The sequence below is a fragment of the Aspergillus steynii genome, assembly GCF_002849105.1.
Source record: "Aspergillus steynii IBT 23096 chromosome Unknown P170scaffold_1, whole genome shotgun sequence".
Lineage (NCBI taxonomy): Eukaryota > Fungi > Ascomycota > Eurotiomycetes > Eurotiales > Aspergillaceae > Aspergillus > Aspergillus steynii.
Window position 1 is genome coordinate 5,022,137 of NW_020194398.1, and position 17,782 is coordinate 5,039,918.

The 17,782-nt window shown below is 54.9% G+C and overlaps 7 protein-coding genes across 7 annotated transcripts; 4 read left to right on the forward strand and 3 right to left on the reverse strand.

The window, feature by feature from the left end:
• The first annotated feature begins 42 nt into the window (after window positions 1-42).
• P170DRAFT_432890 (complex I 30 kDa subunit family protein) lies at window positions 43-1,193 on the forward strand. Its single transcript, XM_024848363.1, has 3 exons — window positions 43-256; window positions 346-995; window positions 1,063-1,193. Exons 1-3 carry the CDS (start codon window positions 91-93, stop codon window positions 1,111-1,113), a joined length of 867 nt encoding a protein of 288 aa, XP_024710654.1. The 5' UTR covers window positions 43-90; the 3' UTR covers window positions 1,114-1,193.
• Window positions 1,194-1,463: 270 nt separating this feature from the next.
• On the forward strand, window positions 1,464-3,192 carry P170DRAFT_461246 (BUD22 family protein). The gene is made up of 2 exons (XM_024852016.1): window positions 1,464-1,837; window positions 1,938-3,192. Exons 1-2 carry the CDS (start codon window positions 1,613-1,615, stop codon window positions 3,081-3,083), a joined length of 1,371 nt encoding a protein of 456 aa, XP_024710655.1. The 5' UTR covers window positions 1,464-1,612; the 3' UTR covers window positions 3,084-3,192.
• On the reverse strand, window positions 3,104-8,006 carry P170DRAFT_461247 (uncharacterized protein). Its single transcript, XM_024852017.1, has 8 exons — window positions 6,706-8,006; window positions 6,070-6,274; window positions 5,839-5,973; window positions 5,505-5,773; window positions 5,341-5,426; window positions 4,658-5,292; window positions 4,427-4,597; window positions 3,104-4,369 (listed from the first exon to the last, which is right to left on the reverse strand). Exons 1-8 carry the CDS (start codon window positions 7,706-7,708, stop codon window positions 3,358-3,360), a joined length of 3,516 nt encoding a protein of 1,171 aa, XP_024710656.1. The 5' UTR covers window positions 7,709-8,006; the 3' UTR covers window positions 3,104-3,357.
• Window positions 8,007-8,102: 96 nt separating this feature from the next.
• P170DRAFT_461248 (proline dehydrogenase family protein) lies at window positions 8,103-10,100 on the reverse strand. Its single transcript, XM_024852018.1, has 2 exons — window positions 9,204-10,100; window positions 8,103-9,141 (listed from the first exon to the last, which is right to left on the reverse strand). The coding sequence occupies exons 1-2, from the start codon at window positions 9,779-9,781 to the stop codon at window positions 8,295-8,297; spliced, it is 1,425 nt and encodes a 474-aa protein (XP_024710657.1). The 5' UTR covers window positions 9,782-10,100; the 3' UTR covers window positions 8,103-8,294.
• Window positions 10,101-11,811: 1,711 nt separating this feature from the next.
• P170DRAFT_432895 (uncharacterized protein) lies at window positions 11,812-13,568 on the forward strand. The gene is made up of 5 exons (XM_024848364.1): window positions 11,812-11,959; window positions 12,020-12,032; window positions 12,094-12,203; window positions 12,265-13,061; window positions 13,122-13,568. The coding sequence occupies exons 1-5, from the start codon at window positions 11,833-11,835 to the stop codon at window positions 13,482-13,484; spliced, it is 1,410 nt and encodes a 469-aa protein (XP_024710658.1). The 5' UTR covers window positions 11,812-11,832; the 3' UTR covers window positions 13,485-13,568.
• Window positions 13,569-13,961: 393 nt separating this feature from the next.
• On the forward strand, window positions 13,962-16,326 carry prnC (delta-1-pyrroline-5-carboxylate dehydrogenase prnC). Its single transcript, XM_024851300.1, has 4 exons — window positions 13,962-14,306; window positions 14,368-14,475; window positions 14,535-14,896; window positions 14,947-16,326. The coding sequence occupies exons 1-4, from the start codon at window positions 14,178-14,180 to the stop codon at window positions 16,070-16,072; spliced, it is 1,725 nt and encodes a 574-aa protein (XP_024710659.1). The 5' UTR covers window positions 13,962-14,177; the 3' UTR covers window positions 16,073-16,326.
• Window positions 16,327-16,350: 24 nt separating this feature from the next.
• On the reverse strand, window positions 16,351-17,510 carry P170DRAFT_443172 (sugar phosphate isomerase/epimerase family protein; the record flags this gene model as incomplete). The annotated part of the gene is made up of 2 exons (XM_024850513.1): window positions 16,351-17,019; window positions 17,130-17,510. The coding sequence occupies 2 exons, from the start codon at window positions 17,508-17,510 to the stop codon at window positions 16,351-16,353; spliced, it is 1,050 nt and encodes a 349-aa protein (XP_024710660.1).
• Between the last annotated feature and the right edge of the window lie 272 nt (window positions 17,511-17,782).

Here is a 17,782-nt window from a genome sequence, read left to right on the forward strand (position 1 = left end):
GAGCGAAACGGATCTCTCGAAGAGCGTCTCTGCCCCCTCCACCCTCCCCAACGCTCTCGCTACCTCGACTTCTGCCATTGCCCCGTCACCATGGCCTCTGCTCGCTCCCTGATGCGCCTGGGGACTGGCCGTTCCCTGGCCTCGGCCGCGCGGTCTTCCGGAGCCTGCCGTGCCTTCTCGTCGACCCCTCTGCAGGCTGCTGTGAAGGAGGCCACCGCGACGGATGTTCCCAACATGCGCCAGGCCCAGCGTCCTCGTATGGCTCCTCCGACCCGCCAATTGATTTGCTTGGACGGGGAAAAAATAGATTCCTTGTCGATTGACTGACCAATTCGTATCAAACAGCCCAGGGCCCTCTCCGCGCTCCCGTCATCAACCAAGCCGACAAGTACCAGGACAAGGCCGAGGGCCTGCACCAGTACGGCCAATATGTCATGTCGTGCTTGCCCAAGCATGTGCAGCAGTTCTCCGTGTGGAAGGATGAGCTGGCCCTCCACATTGCCCCCAGCAGCGTCATCCCCGTGATGAGCTTCCTGAAGAACCACACCGCCGCCGAATTCACCCAGGTCTCCGATATCACGGCGGTCGACTACCCGACCCGCGACCAGCGCTTCGAGGTCGTCTACAACCTGCTCAGCGTCCGTTACAACTCCCGCATCCGCGTGAAGACCTACGCCGACGAGGCCAGCCCCGTGCCCAGCATCACGGGCCTGTTCGAGGGCGCTCTCTGGTACGAGCGTGAGGTCTACGACATGTTCGGCGTTTTCTTCACCGGCCATCCCGATCTGCGCCGTATCATGACGGATTACGGATTCGACGGACACCCGTTGCGCAAGGACTTCCCCTTGACTGGATACACGGAGCTGCGGTACGACGAAGAGAAGAAACGGATTGTCATCGAGCCGCTCGAATTGACGCAAGCCTTCCGGAACTTTGAGGGCGGTAGTGCTGCGTGGGAGCCCGTTGGTCCGGGTAAGGACAAGACTCCCGAATCGGTATGCAAGACAAGCTCTCTTTTAGGTCCCCCGGTCGATCGTCCGCTAACGCATGGTTGATATCTAGTTCAAGCTCCCTACCCCCAAGCCCGAGGAGAAGGAGGAGGAAAAGAAATAGAGCAGAGATGTAATCGTATTTGTTTTCTTCCTTTCCTGTTTGTATGTACATACCAGTCTACGAGTGGAATTCAGTTGTTGGGATTTTTTCACCGATGATACTCTGTAGAGCTGTAGGAGGTTTTTACGAGCTAAGCTGAGCACAAGAAAGAGTACGATGAACTCACCACCAAAGCCAGTTACTGTAAATCCTTCAAAACCCCCAGCGGTCTTAGATTAGCGATAATCAGCATCAGCCAACCAGAAAAGCGCAATAGTAAGAGCGCTGCGAGACTCCAGTCCACTTCTTGGCAGCTCCCGAACCGCCGGAAAAAAAAAAAAAAAAAAAGACCGGCAACTCCACATCTTTCAAGCAAATCAATCAACCAACCAACCAATCCCTCCACCAGAATCAATAACCTCAATCTACCTTACACTTGCAGAATATAATTATTTTAGATACTTCTCCTCTCAACATCCGCACTTCTAATCGACCTCGAAACCTTAACCAACACACCACCATGCCGAAACGAAAACTCTCCGATCGCGACTCCGCACCCGCCCACAGCCTACAGACGATCCGACTCAGCCAGAAATTCGACCAAGGCGTGCAGTTGCTAACTCGAGCACTCAAGACGGCCCGCGGATTCGAAAGGCAGAAACTCGGCCGACGAGAGAAGACGGCCAAGAGCCAGGGCGGAGATGAGACGCTGAAGCGACTAGCGGAGGAGGTGCAGGTGTTGAAGGTTCGTCATTTTCCTTCCTCTTCGTTCGTTCCCTTTTGAAAGCAGGGGAGGGGATATTACATGTCGTGATTCTAACGGGTTGGAACTAACACATCTCCAGAGCCTCGACCCGCCCATCGTCGCGACCAAATATCTCCTCAAGCAGATGCTCAAGACGAAGCGCATCGCCGAAACCACCGCATTCACGGAATTCCACGCATACAAGAGCAAGAAGGTCTCGACGGAGGGGCCCAAATCACCAGCCGAGGCGAACGTCATGGCGCGATTGTATAAATCCAACCCGGTCAAAAATGTCTATCCGGATATCATGACGGGGATTCGCGAGTTGCTGGGCCTGAAGGATGCGCCTGCCGGGAAGAAGGACGGCAAGGGGAAAGAGAAGGGCGATGCGAAGGCTTCCAAGGAGCGGAGTGCGAAGTCGAAATCGACACCGGAATCAGCGCAGGATGAAGTTTCGGGCGACGAGAGCGGGGAGGAGGCGGGTTCTGCGCTGCGCGCGAAGCTGCTTACATCGAGGAAGGGCGGCGATGACGATGCCGATAGTGATCAGGAGATGAGCGAGGCGGAGAGCGACGACTTTGCTCAGTTCGATTCGCGACTTGCGCCGGACTCTGGGGATGAGGACGACGGAGGAGAGCAGTCTGCGAGCGACGATGGTTCGGAAGGCGGGATCGACCTGTCTACCGCGAAACTCCCCTCGGACATGTCCATCTCTCGATCTCCCTCACCGGATTCTCCGCCGGCGAAAAAGCAGAAGGCCAAGAAGGCCGCGGCCGCCCCTATCACCAGCACAACTTTCCTGCCCTCCCTCAGCATGGGTGGATACTTTTCCGGCTCCGAGTCTGAAGCCGAAGATGTCGAAGACGCCGCTCCGCGTCGCAAGAACCGAATGGGCCAGCAGGCACGTCGCGCCCTGTGGGAGAAGAAGTTCGGTTCCGGTGCCAATCACGTCAAGAACCAGAAGGATAATAAGCGGAATAATCGCGACAGTGGCTGGGATGTTCGGCGAGGTGCTACGGACGGCAGAGAAGGCCCGCGGGGAAGACGCGGCCAGGGACGAGGAGGCGCGATGGGTGCGACGGGCGCCAATGCATTGCCTCGCCAGGGTGATCGTTCGCAACGCGGTGGTGCGCCGGCGAGCAAACCGGAGGATAACAAGCCCTTGCATCCCTCGTGGGAGGCGGCGAAGAAGGCCAAGGAGCAGAAGACTGCTTCCTTCTCGGGTAAAAAGGTTGTGTTTGATTAATAGGACTGGCATAGCATATTCAAACTACTCTGATGTGAACTGTATACCTACGAGCGAACTACATGACAGCGTTGGGAACCCAAGGCATCGGGCAATAGACTGTATAGGTATCGAAGAAACACTCATCCTGCATCCAAAATGCACCCGAAATGTCAGGCAAAGCACGTATTGGAAAAGATCCAAACCAGCTAAGAGAAAAACACCACCATGCTGAAAGTCAAAAGTCACTCGCTGTACAGATCGTGATAGCCACCGAAGTGCCTAAAGAAAACTATCAATCATTCATAAATTGCATCCATCTCGTATCGGAATTCTTCATATCGCCGGCAAGACCTTGCTGTACGTCCGACTCGAAACAGGGGATTGCATTGAATTCGCCTAGTTCTTGCGGGAGGTTGGAGACAAAGTGGTCGAATCCGAAAGGCGGCATTTCAGATAACGTCGGATGGGATGCAAAGTCCGAGGATCCGGCGAGGTCCGTATTGGCCACGTCTCCTTCCATCGGATCATTCCCACCAGAGGTACCAGTCAACGGCGTAATAGGCACATGTGGTAGGCCAGATCTTCCTGGGGGAAACGGCTCTTGGTATGGCACTGTTTCGGGTGAAATGGGGCCCGTCTTCCAAAGCATCTCCCAGTTCTTGAAGCGGTCATATGCGGACTCGACAGCCCCGGTGCTGCCAGGAGCCTGTCGTTCGCTCCATTCCTCTAAGCGACGAATGGCCCTCTCAAGAGCCTCTATCACGCTAACGGCAGACCGGGCAGAGCCGACGCCCATCGACATGATCCGGATCAACGCCATGCCTTTCTCCAGCGCCTCCCGAAGTCGCTCCGTTCGCTTGGTTAAGCTCTGCGCCAGGATGACAAGAAGAGCCGCACGACAGGAGCTGAACTCTGTGAAAGACGCACGCGCGAGACCACTCTCGTCACGGAGGAGACGGCAGAGGTCGATAATCTCCAAAGCCGCTTCCACACAATCAGTGACCAGGATTGTACGGTTTTTGGAGACACCCGAAGGCATCTTATAGTTTGGTCCAAGCAACGTGGTCAGGTTGACCCCCCTCAAGCTGCTGAACAAAAATGGGCGCCCAAGGAAGATACGAGTTAGACAGTAGTCCAACTTCAAATGCAAGTTTGACCGGAACAAGGGGCCGGCAGGATTGAGATCCCGACAGTCAGTCTCTTCGGGCAATGTAGACCACCAGTCGACTAGGTTCTTTCTTATAGTCAACATTCTCTCAAGGCAGTCTTGCTGCTGGCCTTTACTGGACTTTCGCAAGACGGAGCTGTTCATTTTGCATTAGCATCTGCACTTGTTCGATGACCGGCACACTTTCACTCACATTTCATTGGCAACTTCTCCCAGCTTAAGAGTCAGCGTAATCAGTGTTATCATATTGGTATGATTGGAAACCTGGCTGGGGGGCTTCAAAGCGGGAAAATCGACAGGCATAGCAGCATCTACGTCAGAGTCGGACAAAGACACCGGCCTCCCGTGAAGAATGCTAACTCTCCTGGGACAGTGTAAGCATATATTGTTTCGGATTCGAAAAGTAATTGCGCGGGAGTCTCACTTTTCAATCGTGTATGCTGTCCAGAAAACTCGATTGCGCACCTCAATCGTTCGAGGGGAAAGGCCCTCTCCCAGATATTTCCGGTGCATGCCGTTTTGAATAGCCATTTTGAGAGCCAGGCCGAAGTATGTGTAGCATAGGCCCGATGTATCGAGCGGCAACAAATATGTTCCAATAAGCAGGCACGCCTGCACACTCCGGATCGAAGCGGTGGCAATGATATCCGGGAGTAGTTTAGACGCAAACTGATAGAAGGTCAGACCAACCTCATCTTCCGAGAAGTGGTGGTCTTCCATTATCGCCATGTCCGACGACATGCGATTAACCGGGGTAGCCGACTCCATATGCGCAAACTGGGTGCCGACGGCCAGGACCATCAGCAGAGAGCACACGGAGCCCGCATCATTCGATGAAAGGCTCGACGGGTTGGTATAGCATATATTTAATTTGTCCCGCAGCCAGTCTTCTTCGACATAGAAGTTATTGGTCTGCGCATATTTGAAGAATATCTGCACTAGAAAATCAGCCACGAAGCGTGGCGGAAGACAGGTGATAGATGCGGATACGAGCGACGACCCTGACTGAAGCTGCGTCGCTCGCCATCGCTCCTCGAATAACTCTGTTTCAGTAGTGGCCTGGCGCTGTCAGCACGGATCGCGAACCATGACTTCGGGGGGAGTTACTTCTGGGGCTGCTGTTTTCATCCATTCATCAATCTTCTGTCTAATCTTCATGGAGAAGTTCAAGTAGGAAAATTCCCCGGAGTATTCTGCACATCCGCTCTAGTTAGCCTACCGCTTCAAGCCATAACAGTTCCAGGGCATCCAGCGCAAGAGGTGCGACATACGGGTCGTATTATCCGGCAGCGCCTTGATGGTAAAATCTTCATCGTCAATGGCTAGGTCCTCGAAGTCTTCCTCATCTAGACGAATGGAGGGGCCTCCATCCGAGTCCGACCCTCGATGTTTGTGCTTCAATTCTTCGGCGGTCTTTCGCAGCGATTGTAGGTCAAAAGAGATATTGGGAATGTAATGTTGCAGGATTTGTTCCATGTACCGGATTCGTTCCGAGTCCGCCAGATTGTTGCGACTAACCCCTGCCGTTCGTTCCAGAAGACTGCCACAGGCCAGCCGTCAGCACTTGACAAGGCACATAAAATCGGGGATGCAAGGGGATCATACGATATCGAGGACGATCGCGCGATCTTCTCCGCATGGTCGGGGTGGGTGAAGACGCATTGCCGCCGGTAGCGCAGACATCGCCGACAGGGCACGCCACCCTCGCATTTCTCCTTCACGCGACGACAGCCGTCGCACCTGCAGCCGTCAGTTAACCCATCCGCGCTAGGCCTCCAACGATATAAAATTCTAAAAGCAGGGGGCGAATCGTGGGAGCCACGTGGGGGAACTTACGCTCGAACCGCACGCTTGCGGTTCTCCTCCGCAACGCGGGGTCGTTTCTGCTGGCCGAGACCAGCCGGAGTTGTTGGCCCATCGTCCATGGCGGTCGTGATCAAGGAGGACGACGAAGAAACAGGAGCATTGTAGGACGACGGCGGAAAGGTCAGGGTAGTAACCGGACCGACGGGGGATGAACGGTTGCCGGGACTAGTTCTGCCTGAGAACGAGCGAGCGAAAGAGCGGAAGAGAGAAAAAGATCCCGCTGGAGCTGCGGAGTTTAAGTCGGCGGACTTTTTCTGGTTCGGTTCCTTTGATAAGCACCGCCGCGGCTTCTGCGACGTCGATCGCAAGTGATTCGCTTTTTTTTTTTTTTTTTTTTTCCCCTTTAATATGAACCTGCACGCTAAGCAAACGATTTCAGTGTGTCGCAAGGCCTCTTGTGGGGTACGATTTCCTTTCCGGTGTCGGTGAAGTCTGGGAGGGCGATAGTATATATAGTCTGGTAATACTCCAAGTATCGACCGACATTGACCGAAGAAATTCCATTCTCCATTTTCATGACATACTCTCAACTCGTCTGATATTGACAAAGAAAGGCAAAGACACCCTAGAATCCATCGACTTCCATTCCCAGCCCCCGTTCCTTACCAACGTCCAACAACTTCTTGCCAATAATCAGATCCATGATCCCCATCCCCACGCATTTGATGACTACATTACACCCATCAGGAACCACAACTGGGTCTGATTTCCCCTGTTTCTCATACAAGTCGCCTAGTTCGATCAGTTGACTTTCTTGGATTTGCGCCCGAATGAGCTCGCCCGACTCCTCCAAGCAAGCCTCTTTGGAATCCACATATACCCGACCTCCCCCGGAAAGAACGGTCTCCGTATCGATCTCTTGCATGTGAGGTTTGTAGGAGCCGATCAGAGAGATGAACCGGGGCTTAAACCGGTGGAGATAGGAGTGTGGGAAATTTGGTTCCGTCGCAGGAGTACAGCTCAAGATCACGTCGCTTGCCGCTAATTCCGAACGCAATCGCTCCGTATAGTCTGGAGTGTCTTCCTTTGCTAGCGTCTCGATGGCCACGTCTGGATAGGCGGATTTCAGTTCGGAGATCATGTCGCTCATCTCGTCGAGCCTCTTGCGACCGCGGTTGATAAATACAATCCTTCGGATCTGGCTCGGAACCAAGATCAGAGCCAGGCGCGCATGCCATTCGGCTTGTCTGCCGGAACCGAAGATCACGACGTTCTCTTTCTTCAAGGAGGAACACCGGATGAACAGTGTCATGATCGCAAGCGCCGTGCGGAATGCGGTGATCTCCGCGGCGCTGAGCAGGCCGAGCAGTTTGCCTTCCGGCGAGAAGATGTTGATGACACCGATGATTCCGTTCGCTTGCGATGCGGTCACTACTTTGAACCCCGTGCTGACGGTGTTTGAAACCGGCATGAAGAGCGACAGGTTCTGGTCTTTGGTGGTGATAGTAGTGCGTAGTGGCTGATGAATCGTTCTTTCTGACGCTGCCGATCGAGCCTGGGATGATACTGTAACAAGTGCCTCGGACAGGGCGTCAAGAAAGTCGTGGCATTGTTCCTGGGTCAGCTGCCGTAGCAGCTGGGCGACGGTGGGCTCGGACAGAAGATGCATTTTGGGAATAGGTGCAGCCGTCGTGAATCACCACTTTATGACTTCGATATACTTGCACCTGAAAAGCTTTAATAGCAGGAGGGATAAAAGGTAATGGACTGAGGAATATATGAATATTTGTAGCGACTGGGGGCTCAAAAACGGCGATATCGGAGGGTCAGCAAGTACAGACAAGATGACGCCCGTAATTAAGGAAGGCTGTTCCGTTCGGACAATCTAGAGTCGGAGCCGTGTTCCGAGAGGTGATTTAACAAAAGTTGACTGACGCCGTGCTGGCGGTTCCTCAGAGAGTGCAAAGAGAAGGGAATGTGGGGTGGAGGAAGCGATAAGAACTGGAGATTAAAACTACGTGGTTCCCCGCATCAACCGCTACAGTCATTATGAAGGATTCGAAGAACAGGCATTTCATCCCATTATCAGTACCAAGAAAAAAAGTTCAACTGATCAACTAATTATAAACGCCATCTAGATGCAATTTCGCCAACAACAAGACACCGAGGGAATAAAACGAAAAGAAAAGTATATGCAAGTGCGTGAGTCATGTCAAGGGGAGAAAGGTGAACAAAAGAATACTCGGAAGAACAGCTTAGTTCTTGGGGCCGAACACTCGTCGCTTGAGTTCACCGAACATCGCCTCCTGGGATTGCTTGGTGCGACCAACAGCCTCGGTGTTCTCAACAGCGCGTCGCAGCAAGAAGCCCATGCATTCCTTGACGGATCCCCAGGTCAGAAGCTTGTACACGTTAGGCACTTCCAGCGAGGAAGGCTGGCTCGACTCCGGGCCCTGGAAACCCTGCAGGAGCTCGCAGCTGACCTCGTCGGCCATTCCCTGGAGCTGGGCGTACGAGAGATCAACGCCCTGGCTGTCACCCTGAATGGCCTGCTGCATGCGGAGAGCGTGGGCCTTGCGCACGGAGTCCCGGTTGTGAGTGGCGACGATGACGTTGACGGAAGGTAGCTCGGTCTGGTGCTCCTTCGACGCAGACTGCAACATCGAGTTGTAGCGACGAGTCAGAAGGGCCTCCACGACGCCGTCATAGCATTCGTCGGTCTCTTCCTTGGTAGCCCAGATCAAATGGCGAGGCTCGGTCTTGAGGTATGCGCCGCGGACCAGCTTAACGCCCAGGGTGTATCCTTCCTGGCGGGCAGTTTCCAAATCCCTGGCGATGGTGGCCGGAGTCGAGCACAGATAAGCCTGGTAGGTGTTGTAGAAGATGGCACGGCCGGGGGTCTGCGAGTTGCAGTACTTCTGGTACTTCATCGTCCAGTGCTCAATTCCGGGCTGCACGGCCTGCTCCTCGGCGTCGACTAGCAGTCGGACGTTGCGCGAAACGGCCAGGTCGCAAACCCTTTGGATGGAAGCATCCATGAAAGACGACGGCATAGCCTGCTGCTGCAGGAGCTGGAGCGCCTGAATACCCATACCGGTGAATCTACAACAGTTAGCTCAAAGTCTCGATGTTTGCAGGGAGGCGAAGGTAAGACAACAACATACTTCAGAGCAACGAAATCACCCTCCTGGGCCATGTCAACCGTTTGCAAGGTTCCGTCCAGCCACATCTGGATCTCTTCGCGGGCGGCCTTCTCATCCAGGGGATCGGCGTCGCTCTCCCCCACGAGCACTTCCCGGGCATATCCCAGCAACACGCCACGGTATCCCAGCTGTTTGATATCTTCGATGGACCGCTGAACCTCCAGCTTGTTCTCACCGGCATTGAACTGCTTGTAGATGGTGTGCTTGACCAGCATGTTCAGGAAAGGGTTCTTGGCGACATCCAAGGCCGGCGTCTTGGGGTGGGCCAGCATGGAAAGCGTGTAGATGCAAGGCTTCAGGAGCAGCTTGGAGGACGAAACCGACAGGATCATGAGCGATCGCAGAACGGACGACAGCGGCAACTTCGCCAGCGGGGAGGCAGAGCCCGTCTTTGCCGGCATCTGTTGCCACGCATTGGTCGCGCTTGTGGCCGCTGCCAGCGAGGACTTCGCGTTGCTGGTCCGGCTCACGTATCGAACATTGGCGTAGGATGCGGGGAGGCTCGATAGCGTCCGCATGGAACGGCGGGGTGCCTTCATTGTGATAACGAGAGGGAGGGAGGGGATTTCTGGTTCTCAATAGATAGAGAGATAAGGAAGCATGAACTATGGCTCGAGGAAGGCGAGAGAAGAAGAGAAAGACCGGTAGTGAATAGGAAGATGAAGATGGCTCGAAGAACAATAATAAGTAGAAGATACCATGGAGGGGATCTTCCGCCCACACCGAATGGCGGGCATGATTATTATTCTGCGGTGGTCGATAGTGCCGTTAGTTCGCCCGGTCAGTGAGGCCGAATGGGGGTACGGCGGACGCTTGCCGGTGGAAGCCGGTTGCCTTAGTCATCGCTCCGGATTTTACTTACGCAGCACGTACTACGGAGTATGTCCTCGGTTCTACACAGTCCATGGGTGTACATCCAAATAACCGAAACCCCCCTGGTCACCTGAACGCCTCTCGTGACACCGACATCATTCTGCGTCGACTCTTGTACAAGGGTCGAGGGTCGAGGGTCGAGTCAGCTGCCGTGACACGTCTGTTGGCTCTGCATGCGATCGACCGCCACTACTGTACTACCCGGAGATCTTGGTGCCAAGCTACCTCTTCCCCGGGACGATCACCTACGGCCTGTAGCCTGTGGCCAAGGGCAGGTTTAGGGCCGGCCGACTCAGCCTGGGCCGGTCGCAGGGCCTGTCCGGATGCTGTTTCATGTATACCAGCGAGCTAGCGATGGCAGCCACAGTGCTTCCCCTCTGCAGATGCCGTACTTCGTTCATGATCTAAAGAGGCCGGTTCACGGGCCGGTGGGAGGAGCCCCACCGGGTGGATTCCTGCTCGACCGGGCCGGTCAACAGGCTTATCGTCGCCTTATCAGATCCTGCAAATTCTGGAGTATTTGGCAGTAATTCTCATTGGCCGCAATTCATTATCGCTTGGTATTCTTCCCCTTGCCACGAGCTCGAATACGGTACTCTGTACCACTCCGGAGTATGGGGAGAAGTCCTCGGAGTAGATCTAATTTCTTTATCTGTTCGTCGGCCCGACAGGATAGAGCTGACCCATGGATGCCTAAACTATCAGGCATCACTCCGGGTGTCTACTCCGTCAGGCTCCAGGTTCGTCTGATGGTTGGCGGCTCGACACTCAATCACCCAATTCTAGACCAGAGTGATGCGATTCTTATTCCCTACCTTAGTACTTACCTACCACTCCCACCGAATGCAATACTAATACTAATTGATAACAATCGCAACTCTTATCTAATCTCAACTGTGGTCTAACCCTAAGCCGCGCCGTTTCCATTAGTCACAGGGACTTTTTGTAGTTCGACTTCAACGCTCAGCGATGACTCTGGGATACATTCTGATTCCTGGATCTACTCCGTACGGGGTATGAATGCGGAGGAAACCCCAGATTCACATTATAAAATTCCATCGTAGAGAGAACCATGCCGCATGGTTATTGAAGCCCTTTCCGTCCGTCGGCAGGATGCCGATATGGAATATGCCCTAATCCCGTTCCAACGGCCACCAGGGCGATAAGCTTTGTGGCTACGACCATCTGGATCTCCTCTGCATACTTCTCGTGCCTGAAACTTGAGATCCAATACGTAAATCTTATCTTGCGCCCCTGGAGTGATAAGCTCCATATCTGGTTATCTCGCATTGACTATCTACCCCGTACATCGATGTCTAGCGTAGCAGGGTTTTATATGCACCACCCCAGCTCATGTATCCTCATAGAGTAATACCCCAGAGCTCCTTGGTTTTCATTTTGGTTGAAGATGAGTGTCTCGCCAAAAGCCCTGGAGGAGGCCAAGCCCGCGCCCGAGGTGTTGGAGACATACGGTTACGGGGACACCAAGTCCATAGAGCTAGAGACGCACGATGGCATCAACACCGAGACCCAGCGTGGTCTGTCATCAAGACAGCTGCAGCTGATTGCCATGGGCGGTTGCATCGGGACCGGCCTTTTTGTCGGAGCCGGATCAACCCTTTCTCTGGTTGGACCTGGTGAGGAGACCCGATGGTCGGAAAGTGGAATGAGGCTAGCTGACATCTGATTAGCGCCGCTGTTCATGAGTTATGCCGTCATGGCACTGATTGTTTGGCTGGTGATGAATGTTCTCGGTGAAATGACCACCTATTTGCCCGTGAAGGGCATCTCGGTCCCCTACCTGATAGGCCGCTTCACGGAGCCAAGCATTGGCTTTGCTGCGGGTGAGTTCGAAATTCAGGTCTCTTTAACACTGTGGATGATGTATGCTAATCGATTTCCAGGGTACAACTACTGGTAAGGCCCTATCGACGGGATAGAGCTGACGCTCGATGAAAACTTACGTATTTGGTCCTAGGTATTCTTTTGCGATGCTCTTAGCAACGGAGGTGACGGCAGCCGGCCTGATCATCGAATACTGGACGACGTCCGTCAATGTGGGAGTCTGGATCACAATCGTGCTAGTTGGTATGCACTGCAGTGTCGGCCAGATCTATCGGGCGCTTCGACTGACCTGACAACTTACTAGTGATCCTGGTGCTCAATATCGTCGCAGTCTCATGGTACGGCGAGGCAGAGTTTTGGTTTGCGACGCTCAAGATCATTGCTATTATCGGCCTGATCATCCTGGGCGTCGTGCTCTTTTTCGGCGGGGGTCCCAAGCATGATCGGCTGGGCTTTCGATATTGGCAGAACCCGGGCGCATTCAATCCCTATTTGGTCCCCGGAAATACCGGACGCTTCCTCGGATTCTGGACGGCTCTTATCAAGTCGGGCTTCTCGTTCATTTTCTCTCCCGAGCTCATCACCACTGCAGCTGGTGAAGTCGAAGCGCCGCGACGCAATATCCCGAAGGCCACCAAACGGTTCATCTATCGGGTGTTCACCTTCTATATCTTGGGAAGCTTGGTCATCGGCGTCACCGTGGCATACAATGACCCGGGTCTGCTCTCCGGGGTCGCCAGCGGGGGTTCTGGTGCCGGGGCCAGTCCGTTTGTGATTGGAATCCAGAACGCCGGTATCGCCGGCTTGAACCATGTGGTCAATGCCGCCATTTTGATTTCAGCCTGGTCTTCCGGGAACGCCTGGTTGTTTGCCGGATCTCGAACGCTATACTCGCTGGCCTGCGGTGGACACGCTCCGCGGTTCTTCGCGAGGTGCAACCGGAACGGCGTGCCATACGTGGCCGTCCTGAGCACCTGGGCCATTGGGTTGCTTTCGTATCTAAACCTCTCCAGTTCCGGGGCCAACGTCTTCTACTGGTTCACCAACATCACCACTGTTGGTGGCTTCATCAACTGGGTCTTGATAGCGATTGCATATTTGGTGAGTTCCCCGCCATTCTCGCGTCCCGGGATGATTGAGCACGCGTTGACTGGGATCCAGCGATTCCGCAAAGCTCTCATTGCCCACGACATGCTAGACAGCTTACCATTCCGCACGGCCCTGCAGCCATGGGGCTCCTACTTCATCATTCTGATTGTCAGCGTTCTGACCATGACCAATGGGTACGCCGTGTTCTTTCCCGGACAGTTCACCGCCGCGGACTTCCTGGTCTCGTATTTGGTGATCGCGATTTTCGTGGCGTTGTATGTCGGCCATAAGATCTGGTATCAGACTCCATGGATGACCAAAGTGTCGGAGATCGACCTGTTCAGCGGTAAAGAGGAGATCGATCGACTGTGTGAGGAGGACTCGGAGCGACAGCCACGGAATTGGCTGGAGCGAGTTTGGTGGTGGATTGCGTAGATCCTAAACGGACTGAGTTTTCGACACGAGCGATCAAAATGTATATACCCCAGTAGAATGCAGGCTGTTGTTTGTTGTCCGTTGTTCACTGGATCGACTCAAAGTCCGGAGTGTGAACAGTGACGTCATCGCGCAGGATGCGGGGAAGCGGAGACGACGGGGCGCTTAGTCACGGCCAGAAAAGGCCTGGAAACGAAGTAGAAGAATATTCCCAGACGGTCTGGGTTGGGAGGTGCTCCGAGGGAAACAATAATATCAATTATGCTTCCATTGTATAGAACCAAGGAATTATTATCTATGCTATGAACCGGAAGAGTGTAATGGGATAAGGAATGCCGGTATCCATGGATGGAGGCGACGATAACGCCGGGCCGGTTGCGTCCCACCCGGCAGCCAGCCGGAACTACCTGCCTACGCTGTAGAACCACCAGGTCACTGTACTGCGTATACTCCGGACTCCGGACTCGGTGGAAAATACTGCCAGGCCGGTACCAAACACGCGTTTCCAATATTACCGCCAGTTCGACTCCAATTCGGCGCAATCTTCGGTGTCACCGCCTACGTTGACCGCGCTGACTAACCGCTCTCTTAAAGTACAGCTTCCCCGCGTTCTCTCTCTTCTCTTCTCTCCGTTTCACCTCACCTGCCTTTTTCCATCCCTCTGGACTCAGCTTGAGCGGTGTTGAATCCATCATGCATTCCTCTTTGCTTCTTCGTGCCCGGGGCCTTCCATTGGCGAAGGCCAGCCTCGCCCGCTCCAGCGTTCGCGCGATGGGCTCCTACGCCACTTTCAAGGTCCCTCGAATTGACAACGAACCCAACGTAGGTTCTTTCGGGCTGAGCTGGTGCGGTGAATTGAGATAGAGCTAATTCCAAAATGTAGAAACACTACGCTCCGGGAACGCCCGATCGCAAGGGCCTCGAAGAGGCTCTGGCCAAGCACAAGCAGAATGCTCCCCTCAATGTCCCTCTGGTGATTGCGGGCAAAGAGGTGGGTTAATTGACGTGGCCATTATGGAGAAACACTTTCTAATAAAAAATGCCGAACAGATCAGCAGCTCTCAGTCCTTGACCCAGTCGAGCCCCTCCACCCACGCCCCTCTGGCCACCTACTCCCATGCCTCCGCCGCCGATGTCCAGGCGGCCATCGATGCCGCTCTGAAGGCTCGCAAGTCGTGGGCCGCCACCTCGTTCGCGGACCGTGCCAGCGTCTTCCTGAAGGCGGCTGACTTGATCTCGACCAAGTACCGTTACGACGTCATGGCTCTGACCATGCACGGTCAGGGCAAGAATGCCTGGCAGGCCGAGATTGACTCGGCGGCCGAGCTGTGCGATTTCTTCCGTTTCGGCGTCAAGTACGCTGAGGAGCTGTATGCCCAGCAGCCGGTGCACCACGCTCCTGGCGTCTGGAAGTGAGTAGTGTCCCATATTTCTCCCATCAGCAAGAAGCTAACAGAAGTAGCCGTGTGGAATACCGCCCTCTGGAGGGTTTCGTCTATGCCATCAGTCCCTTCAACTTCACTGCCATCGGTGGTAACCTGGCTGGTGCTCCGGCTCTGATGGGCAACGTTGTCGTGTGGAAGCCTTCGCCCTCTGCCATCGCCTCCAACTGGCTGGTCCACCAGATCCTCCTCGAGGCCGGTCTCCCCAAGGACGTCATCCAGTTCGTGCCCGGAGAGGCCGAGGAAGTCACCAACACCGTCCTCAACCACCCCGAATTCGCCGCTCTCCACTTCACCGGTAGCACCGGTGTCTTCCGTAGCCTTTACGGACAGATCGCCAACGGCGTTGCCGAGGGCAAATACCGCAGCTACCCTCGCATCGTTGGTGAGACCGGTGGAAAGAACTTCCATCTCGTTCACAAGTCGGCCGATGTCCGCAACGCCGTCGTCCAGACCATTTGGGGTGCTTTCGAATTCCAGGGCCAGAAGTGCAGTGCCACTTCCCGCGCGTACGTGGCCAACTCGATCGCCAAGGAATTCCTTGAGGACATCGCGGCCGAGGCCAACAAGCTCAAGGTCGGCGAGCCCTCCGACTTCACCAACTTCTGCGGTCCCGTCATCCACGAGGCCTCGTTCAACAAGCTGGCCCAGGTCATCGATGAGGCCAAGAACGACCCCGAGCTGGAACTTGTGGCTGGAGGCACGTATGACTCCTCCAAGGGCTGGTACATCCAGCCTACCATCTACCGCACCACCAACGCCGACCACCCTCTTCTCTCCCGTGAACTCTTCGGCCCCGTCCTGGTGATCCACACCTACGAGGACGCCACCGATGCCGACTTCACCAAGATCTGCGAGAAGGTTGACCAGACCGGCGATTACGGTCTGACCGGCGCCGTCTTCGCCCGTGACCGTGAGGTGCTCCGTCTGGCCGACGACGCTCTGCGCAACACGGCTGGCAACTTCTACCTCAACTGCAAGAGCACCGGCGCCGTCGTCGGACAGCAGCCCTTCGGAGGTGCCCGTGCTTCCGGCACCAACGACAAGGCGGGCAGCGGAAACCTGCTTTCTCGCTTCGTCAGCCTGCGGTCGATCAAGGAAGAGTTCTGCCCTACCTACAACGTCCCCTACCCCAGCAACGCCTAAGCTTGACCGCTCGTGAGATTTGATTTGACGTTCTTCTGCTTATTTTGGTTTTGGTTTTGGCATATATATTATTCCCCAACTGCTTGCGCACTCCATTTGCTCGTCCCATCGGTGGCACTGTTTTCCGGGCTGGAAGGGCCCCAGGTTGCATCATATTCGGCGTTTTGTATGACAGAATCTTCGGCGATGTACCAAAAGCTTCGCTTATGAATGTTATGGCAATTGACTGTATCAGAGATGAAATTCTACATATTCTTACAGAAAGCGCGCACCCGATTTTAATGATTATCTATACAGGTTCGCTCCGACTTCTCCAGAAGTTGCTTCATACTCCCCATCGCCTTCTGCGCATACTCCTCAGGGTCGTACTTCTTCCCTCGACCGTCGGGTCCGCTATCAAAGACCTCCATGGAGAACCAGCCGCGGAATCCCGTCTTCAGCACGGCCCTGGCCACCGCCTCAATCGGCAAGTATCCTCCGTCGTACGGCAGCGGGCGATAGTCGTGGCTCCATCTGGCGCGCGGCCACATGCCATCCACCCGCTCCGCCTCCAGCGGCCGAGGCGGCTTATACGCATCTGACACCTGCAGCAGGTAGATCTTCTCCGGCGGCACATCTCTCGCCAGTTCGGCCAGCGACTGCTCGAGCCGCTGATTCATCAGCCCCAGCGGATTGTCCTCCACGCGCCCCGATGCCGTCGTCGGGTCCGCCCATTCCGAGCCCGCCGTCTGGAATGTATCCAGACACAGTCCGACATTCGGGCGCTTCACGTCGCGCACGATCTCCCAGACATCCCGCCACGTCGGCGCATGGGTCGACCAGCACCAGTTCTCGTACGCGACGCGCATTCCCTGCTCGGCCAGCAGGTCCGACAGCTCGCGCAGATCAGCCACGATGTGCTTTCGACTCAGCGAGAGCCGTTCCTCGGGAATGTCGGTCGACCCGACCTGGTTTTTGTCAGCTCTTCCTGCCCTGCAATCTATCCCTGATCTATTCTTTCTTCTTTCTCATCGAAAACGCACCCCCGAGATAAGACACTGTCAAGTATAAAACGCACCTGTAAAATCTCCGTCCCCAACGACCCCATCACCTCAATCCACCTCCTCGCCCTGCTAAACGCATCCTCCCTCTCCGGCGACCCCCTCGGCCATCCCTCGAAATTCGCAAACGGCTGCAACATCATCACCACCAGGCCGTGCTCGCGACACAGCTCGCGCGCCTTCTTCGCGACGGCAACCAGCTCGTCTACATTATCGTCTGCGATCGCGTGACCCAGGACCTGCGCGCCGTAGTCGAGGAGGTCGGGGAACGCAAGCTCGATGCCCGTGAACCCGGCGTTGGCGATGGCGGCGAGTTTGGCGGGGAGGGAGGGCGCGTTGATCGAGCAGGTGGCGTAGGAGAAGGTTATCGTGGGGTTGGGTGCTTCATTAGCTGACATTTCGGTTTTGGAGTGATTAATTGACTGGCTGACTGGCTGACTGCGTATCAAGTTGGGGATTTGCATTTAAATTGGCTGGCTTGCAAGGGTCGTCGATGGATGATGTAATGATGAGATGAAGTCAATTGGGAGGCTCCACCACCACTGGAATGCGACCTTCTGCTCATTTAACATTATGATGTAATTCTAACCGGTTTTCGATTAAGTCACCGAAGGACGCAGGGAATATATATCCGGCAAATCGCTGGGCGAGGTTTGCGTCTATTCTACGA